General features: G+C 43.2%; 1 protein-coding gene across 5 annotated transcripts in view; it reads left to right on the top strand.

Annotated features, from left to right (window-relative positions):
- AXDND1 (axonemal dynein light chain domain containing 1) overlaps window positions 1-8,595 on the top strand; it is a 44,749-nt gene that overhangs the window by 19,560 nt on the left and 16,594 nt on the right. For all 5 annotated transcript variants that reach the window (XM_019501804.1, XM_019501803.1, XM_019501805.1 and 2 more), the window contains 5 exons: window positions 3,022-3,123; window positions 3,720-3,886; window positions 4,756-4,831; window positions 5,093-5,327; window positions 6,921-7,134. In XM_019501804.1, the coding sequence (XP_019357349.1) occupies window positions 3,022-3,123; window positions 3,720-3,886; window positions 4,756-4,831; window positions 5,093-5,327; window positions 6,921-7,134 (794 nt within the window). The remainder of the gene's footprint in view (window positions 1-3,021; window positions 3,124-3,719; window positions 3,887-4,755; window positions 4,832-5,092; window positions 5,328-6,920; window positions 7,135-8,595) is intronic.

Raw genomic sequence — 8,595 nt, 5'->3', positions numbered from 1 at the left:
CTCCCGTGCCAAGTTAGGGTCCGTGCCCCCTCGTTCTCCCCCGCCACATCTTTGATGATAAGATTATATTAAGGGAGGCTGCCTTTTTGCCCCCTTGGACACGGTACCCCTGACGTACTCCCATCTGTGCCCCGTCTACAATGACTCTGTGCACTCCCGCCTCAAGGGCTACGCGTGGCTCCTACCATCCCTAATACCACACCCCAAGCCTCTCAGATGTACCAGACATTGTCGAGTCTTACTACTGCCCGCGCCCTCGCGGACGCCCTCCAGGCTTGTCTTCTACTCGTGGCCCACCAGGGCCCTTCTCTGCACCCTCACCCGCACTGGGGCCTATCTCTGTACTCTTGCCCACACTGGGGCCTATCTCTGTCTATGCGCCCTTTCTGGGCTTCCAGTCTGCTTGCCCTCCCCGGGGCGTCTCTCGTGCTCGCCCTCCCTGGGCTCCGCCCGCACTGGGGCCTATCTCTGTGCTTGGGGCTTAGGTGGCCGTAGCCGTGCTTGCCCCCTAAATCCCCGCCACGGATCTACTACTCCTGTGAGCTCAGGCAGCCTCGGCCTTACCTGGCCCCAATCCACTATGCCCCTTACCTGGCCCCTGCGACATCTAGGAAAATATTTTACTTTTTTTTGAGACACATTTGTCCACTTTGGTATTTCTTACTCTACCTTACTCAAGCTTAAAATTTCTTATTAGAACTTCTTGGAGTCACCTAGGAGTTTTTCAGATTGTTCATTAGGATCAAGGAACAAATGCTTCTGCATTTAACACAATAGAAATGTGGGTTTTATGGAGGGCTTCCTATCCACAGCCTTTAGATAACATGATTAGTTCTTCTAAGAATGTGCACCCATTGTTATTTAAAATTGCTTGATAGTTTTGCATTTTCTTTTGATAGTTTTAATTTTTAAGAAATTATTGCTGCCCAGATTCTGCTGTCATTGCTCATCTTGAATAATACTTCCTCTACAAGTTGTTGTATTGCAGAAATGGGGCTCACCATGCAGTGTATTACTCGGTGGGGATATGGGTAGCAGAAAAAGAAAAGGGTGAATACTAACAGATGCTTATTCTTCCTCCATCTCTTCAGAGGTTTTTACAGATAAAAACACTATTGAAAATGTAGTATTGACATTTTTTATTTATATACATGGCACCTATCATAAATGCCTTCCATGGTTTGTGTTGCAGCTTTAAAAGGTATATTATTCTAATACTATATACCTGAATTTGAGTGAATTAATGCCAATTTACAATCTGCTCACTTTGGTTAGAGGTTGTTACCTTTCAGAGAACCCCTCTGTGTATCAAATGATAAGCTTAAGTCATCTATTCTTGCTTTACATTTGGGCCATGAATTATCTACCAGGGGTGTCTGCATTAAAACTTGGACTCTGCATTATTACTTGTGAGGCACTTGGACAACATGGGGTAAAAGCTAGTTTTTGAGCTGACCTTTACACTTTCATTCCCACTACTGGGAACATGTTCAGGTGACCTCTGTCCTTTGATGGGGTCTTCAGAAGGGGCAATTCCCTATGTTTGAGCCCAATCAGGCTATTGTATTGAGGAGGTTCTTTCCTTCCCAAGAAGTTTGCTTGTACTATTAAGCTATGGATCAGATCAGTGAGAGTAGGTGACCCTTTGGTTCTGCTGCAGTTGTGTGCTATTATCTGGGGTGGCTATAGCTAGAAAGGAAACCAGTTCTGATACAGTTATCTTCTACAAGCTGTCTTTTTTTTATGGGCTCTGATAATAAAATATCTTGTGTATTGCAGTAGAACCTGGATCAAATTAATGAATCTAGGTGGTTTGCAACCCACTTCATTTGCGGTAGGCTTGTCAAATTAAGGATGAGTGGTCCAGCTATTTGCAGTAGGGTTTTTTTCCCCAAAGGGAGCCACTTCTTCCCTGAGCTGGACCTTATCAGTGATACTGCACAACTTGAACAGAGAAGTGGTTTCCTTTGAACTAAAGGTTTCAGCAAACAGCTAGAGCACCTCAGCAGTCCCTGCATCGTGTTTTTTGCAGCTCTGTTCACCCTTTTTTAGGTGTCAGTGAGGGGAGAAATTGCCTGTTGCCCATGGGTTAGTAGTAGAAGGGTTAGAGATGGATATCAGGCCTAGCTATGATTCTGCACATTAGGACACTGTCTCCTATGTGACACACAGTGGTGTAGATAAGAGACTGACTTCTGCTGTCTGCTGTCATTCAAGTGCCAGGGGTTAGGTTAAAATGGCTTATGCTCCAACATGTACCATTCCCACTGGTTGCAGTAACTAGTTTCAGGGACAGTTTGTTTGTCTTTGGGATGACACCTAGAGATAGTAAGTGAGGACAGGGTCAGGCTAATGCCACCTGCTACTGCAGAGGGTCAGCAGTAAACAGGTGCTGGAGAGACTCTACTGAAGTTCACTCAGGCAATAAGAGGGAAGCCTTAGGCCATCCTCAGACGTGCAAAATAAAGAGAGTTGAGAGAGAAATGGAACAAATTGTTAATTGGTGGGGATGGAGAAAAGGTGAGAGAGAAAAATGAAGTAAGAGGTAGGGTCTAAGAACAATCATGGAAGTAAAGAAGAGATGTTGGAGCAAAAATCAGGAAGGGTCAGAAATATAAGGAGAGTGGCAGTAGTTATACCAAGGGGATGCTGAAACAAGGAAGAGCCAGGGCAGAAAAACATTAATGGAGGAATTTATGTAAATGGAGAAGGCAAGCTGGGGAAGGAAGGAGAGAAGGTCTGGAGGGGATGTTGCAGTGAAGGCCATTCCAGGGATATGAGGAACTACAGGAGACAAAAAGCAAGAAGTCCACAGTCTGTATATCCTAGTAGAGCTCAGCCAATATGTTTCAAGCTTTAATGAGTAATAGAGTGAAGTCAACTTACCAGATTGCATGTTTTCTCATGGTGACATGGGGTTAGTTGTTATCTTGGGTGTACTCTGATGCTGCACTTCATGCTTCCTCTTCCCCGCCTTCCCCAAAGAAAAGAAGAAAGTGTAAGCAACATCATTTCTTCCAGGTGATAGACAGAAACCAGCTCACACTGGCTCGCAAGCTCTACCTTAGTGAAAAGGCCTGGACCAAAGTTCTCAAACATTTTGTACTACTCCTGGCTTCAGAGGTATGGCCCTACTGTGCTGTATGACAGCAAAGAGGAGAATGTTTGGATAATCTGAATGCATGTATGGATTAGTGTCTTACTGTTTCAGTTATTACTTGAACTTTAAAAGCTTGGTCCAGTTTGATGGTTTGAATAAGTCTGGACTTCCTCTCCCATACTGTTATGTCTTTCTTCCCTCTGACTTCCTTTCTCTGGTCTCACACTCTCCTAACCTTTTTTATTTCCTTTTTCTCATAGCTTTTCTGGATTAATTCATTCTCTTCCTTTTTCCATAACTACACCAAATCAGTGCTACTGCAGTTCTGTTTCCAGCAGTGCTGGCCTGATACATTCTCCATCTAATGCTTGACTACAAGCACCCAAGTTAGGTGCTGAGCTCAGGCAGGTGCACCATAATCCTATCACATCTAATGAAAAGCTAAACTTGCAGAGCTGTTGTGCTGTGCATTGTGAAATTGAAGAAGTCGTCTACCTGGCAATTTGTGAAGTGTAGGTACTTCAAAAAGCTGGAAGCATGGGGAAGTGGTTGTGATTATTTTGATCCAAATCAAAAGATAGATCTCTTCCTTATTGTTCTCCTTTTTTTATGCATACAGGATGTGGCAGATCTTTCCAATTTGCAGGAAGAGACATTAGAATTCAGGGAACTATTGGGTCACATTGATGAAAAAGTGAGACATGTTGAAGACTCCACTAGGGAGAAACTGAGACTTGTTCAGAAGGGCCTTTTCAAGTGGCTGCAGTACTTCCAGGAAAATGCTTTGTGAGTGTCCAGGAGTGAATAACTTGAACCATAGTGTGCAGAGCCGACCCTAGGGGTGTGCAGGACCCACGGCGTATCGGCCTATGCAGGGTAGGGAGGTAGTGAGCAGCCAGAGCAGGGTGGGCAGGGTAGCGAGTGGTTGGGGTGGTGAGTAGCTAGCAGCATGCAGTGGCTGTGCAGAGTAGTGGCAGCCTCAACAGGGTTTGTACAGCACTGTCTGCGGGGCTTGGGGCAGTCACCCTGATTTCCCTGCCCCCATACATGCTTACCCCCTTGTCCCCTCTCTACCTCTCCCTCCCATCAGTAGTATCTTTACTCTGTATAGGCCATGTGTTTTATAATCATAATCAGTGTTGGCTTCATTTAGTCAGCTTTTATAGCTAGTTTCCATTATTGGGCACATACTGCTTTTGGTAGTAGTTTAATGATGGACAGTGTATTTAGTGAGGTTTCCTTGTATGCAAATGTAAGTTAAGGCGCTTCTCCCCCATGTTGATTGGTCTTGGTCTTATATTTAAGTATTTACAGTATTTATGGGGGAAGTATTTTGTCTCTTTAACATGCAATTGTAACAATGATTAAATATCCAATATTATTTTCCTTCAGTTCTGGTCTCTGCTTAAAGTGACCTTTTATCATAGATGAGGCACCAAATGCTCTTGTGATTCAAATGAAGGAATATAAATCATTTGGTGGGTAGAGCCATACAGACATTTCCTGTAGCATAATGGCATTCATTTTAAGTACAGCTTATATATATCCTATGGTAATCTTAAGTTTACTTTTGGTTTTAGATTGCTCATTGAGGGGAGTATGTTTTCTCTCCCATCTTATCCCTTCTTTCTCACTTCCTCTTTCTGCCCTCATAGTGGGAAAGCAGGTTTCTCTCAGATGAAGGAAGATGTAGTAGAGGGAGTGCTACAAGACCTCAAGAACTTTGGAAATGTAAGACTTTCTGATCAACAGCTACAGTAATAATAATTCCTTTTAAATTCTATGAATGCTCAGATGGATACAAGTCACTCAACAGTAAAGCAGTTCTCTCATTTGTTTTGATAGTTGCCATGTTTGTGACAGCTTTATCTGCTGGGTTTCCCTAATGTTTCTCATTAGGTTTCCACCTCTTTTCTGTTAAATCCCAGGGGATGGTTGAGCTAGCTGAGTGTTTTTTTTTCTGTGGTGACATGCTCATTCCATTTCTTTCAGATGTTGAATGAGGACCTGGAGCAATTTGGAGGGGATGCACTCCTAGCGAGTAAGGAGACTTTCAAGACTGCTGCCAGGCTGCAGAAACATTGGACAGAGCTGGGACAAGCAATGCTCTGTCGCCACAAAGATGTTAATGGGCTGATGCCTCCAGAGTTCACTGTCATGGAAGAAATAAACAGAAGTGCAACTAAGCTCTGCCAGCAATATAATATAAGGATAAATGGGGAGAATGGTAAGACAAAGTCTTCTTCCTCACAAGAGGAAACTACATAGTCAACTCCCATTAGAAAATGAGAGAGAGAAGGAGAAACCTGGGGATAAGTGTAAAAGGATAACCCTGCATCTCATAAAACTTTAGGACAGGGCCTTCATGCTATAGTGCCTGGGTGTCTCAGTGTTCTCTTCAGGAAGCCCAAAGTTAGTTCAACTATTGTTGGGTCTTCCCTTTAAAGGGAAATAATAAAATCAGACATATTGGCAGCAATAAAGGCAACCTTTCAAAACTAAACCAGAATTATTAGCCAGCTGGGATACAGTATAGAGTGTGGCCAATCTTAAGAAATAGGGGTAATCACCAAGTGTACCATATTTTCTTGAAATTCACATTGTCTCTCTCTCAATCCCTCTTAGTCCTGTTGCTGGACTGCATCTCACAGTTCCTTAGGAATTTTATTTTGTGCATATGTGCATTTTGAAACATATGGGATCAAGCCTTTCTGAAACGGGGTATATAATTAAAGTTCTTAATTTAAGAATGTTGTAAGAATCCATTAAGTTCCTTTTTAAAACCAAAGAGCTGACACTATAGTGGCCTTCACTTCAAACACAGGCGTGCGTTACTGCCTAAAAAAATTATGTACAAGTCAAGTTTGGATGGAGAAATTTGGTGGAGATGTACGTCTGAGAAAAGCAGGGCAAAGACTAGAGGAACTAAGAAAATGCATCAAGGAGGTACCACACACAACCGGGGGCATTTGTACATGTCATGATCTTTCCTGTTTACCCTGCCGCAATTGCATTTGTGTTTGCACAAGTGGGATTTTCCACTGCTTTAATAGTCTTTTCAACACGTTACATTAATGCTGCTCAGACATGTTTTATTTAGCGTTGCCACCGCTTACTGCACCCTATTTATGGAGTCTTGTTGTGCAAACATAAGCAACTCAAAGACTTGTAATTACTTTCATTCACCATCGGGTGGCACTGTGCTAGTTCTGTAGTTCAGGCCTTTGTCCAGGAGTACTAGGAGCATGACTAAGGAAAAAAGCTAAGTGTGAGAGAGAATTTGGGTTGACTGCTGGCTAGAGAGCAGTGTGAAGCTGTGAGCAGTGAAAATGTCTCCTACTGTTTGACTTTTGTGTGTGTGCGTTTAGGGATCTAGTACTTTATACATTCTTAGTAAAGTGAACAGGATTGCATTAACAATATCTGACTCCATCATCAGCTTCTCTTCCTAATGGAAACGGCTCATAGAACCCCAAGCTTTGACTAATCACTCAGATCAACTCCCCAGTCTATTATGAAATAACGTATGTGCTGAGAAAGGACAGATCTGTCTTGACATTATTTCAAACTAATGCACAGCTGCTAATTCTTGTAGCATTGAACAGTTGTGCTATGCTGGAAAGTCAGTATATCAGGCAAATTCCACTGACTTTCCCGAACTTTAGTAAGCCCTGGATCCAGTCCTTATTAAGTGATTCATCTTCAAAACCAGACTACCAACTTACTGCATGGTGTATTCATTTCTCTTGTCTTGTTTCTGCAGCTCTCCTTGCATGGAGTGCAGACATACATTTAACACTTCCTCTTTTCCCTCCTGCAGGTGTAACTAAGATTTTGATGGGGTTGGTGAGCAGTTTGGAAGATTGGTTGTTCAAGCAGCTAACCTGCAAGCGGGCATCTGATATACGTGAATCTGATTGGTTGAAATTATATCAAGTAATTCCAGAGTGGCTGTCCCAGGTGGATGCACTGATGACCGTTATAGGTTCCAGTCAGTCTCACGAGGATCAGAAGAATAAAAAGCCGCATGTTCCGTAAGACAGGCTCTTGCCAGTGTTGTCCATTCCTCCCTCTGGGGCTATCCTGACATAACTTTCTCTTCTCATGTTTGTGGTGGAAACTGTCTGGCACAGGGTAATAGGATGCAGAACCTTTCACCTCTAGGTCATTACTTGAACTCTGGTCGAGGTGGGTAGTGACTGAAAGTCTTTCTCTCCTATTTGGTAATATCTGTGAAAAGCATTAGTTGGCTTCTTCCAAGTTCCTAACACGCAGTGTGTTCTCTTGGCTGGCACCCTCCATTGATAGTCTCTATGTGTAGAGGTCAAAAACTGAATGGTGTTCAGAGACTGAATCTTGCCTTCCCTCTAGTAATGACTCTTCAGGTCAGGAAAGAAGTACAATGCTAGGGCAGTGTGAAGAATCTTGTTGCTCAGACTTTATCTGTTCTATGGATAAAAAGAGGAGTTTGGGCCTTAGCTGGTCAGTTTGGCACCAAACATACATGGTAAAATTACACAAGTCTTGCTGTTTCTGTTGTATTAATTTAAGCAGAAGATGAAAAAGATGTGAAAAACAAATAGTGACGCTGCATAATTTCTTAATCTTCTAAGTTAAGGATATCTATAGTTTTACCATCTCATTGCATCCAAGAGTGCTGAGGGAGTTGGTTGATGTGACTGCAGAGCTGCTGGTCATTATCTTTGAAAACTTGTGGCAGTTGGGGGAAGTCCCAGATGATTTAAGAAGGGCAAATATAGTGCCTGTCTTTAAGAAAGGGAAGGAGGAGGATCCAGGGAACTACAGACCAGTCAGCTTCACCTCAGTCCCCAGAAAAATCATGGAGTAGGTCCTTAAAGAATCCATTTCTAAGCACTTGGAAGAGAAGAAGGTGATTAGGAACAGTGAGCGTTGATTCACCAAGGGCAAGTCATGCCTGACCAACCAACCTAATTGCCTTCTATGATGAGATGACTGGCTCTGTGAATGTGAGGAGACTACTGGATGTGGTATACCTTGACTTTAGCAAGGCTTCTGATACTGTGTCCCACAGCATTCTTGCAAGCAAGCTGAGAAAATATGGGTTGGATGAATGGACTTCAAAGTGGATAGAAAGCTGGTTGCATTGTCAGGCTAAATGGGTAGTAATCTGTGCCTCATTGTCTAGCTGGCAGACAGTATCAAGTGGAGTGCCCCAGGGGTTGGTCTTAGGGCCAGTTTTGTTCAGTATCTTCAACAACAACCTGGAAGATGGCATAGAGTGCACTCTCGGCAAGTTTACAGATTACACCAAGCTGGGAGGAGTAGTAGCTATGCTGGAGGGTAGGGGTAGGATTCAAAGTGACCTAGACAAATTGGAGGATTGGGCCAAAAGAAATCTCATGAGTTTCAACAAGGACAAGTGCAAAGTCCTGCACTTAGGACAGAAGAATCTCATGCACAGGTACAGCCTGGGGACTGACTGGCTATGCAGAAGCTCGGCAAAAAAGGACCTG

Source organism: Gavialis gangeticus, unplaced genomic scaffold, assembly GCF_001723915.1.
Source record: "Gavialis gangeticus isolate Ggan-Ray unplaced genomic scaffold, GavGan_comp1, whole genome shotgun sequence".
NCBI classification, from domain to species: Eukaryota; Metazoa; Chordata; order Crocodylia; family Gavialidae; genus Gavialis; species Gavialis gangeticus.
The sequence above is the reverse complement of the archived record's forward strand: the minus strand, read 5'-3'. Positions and strand labels throughout refer to the sequence as shown.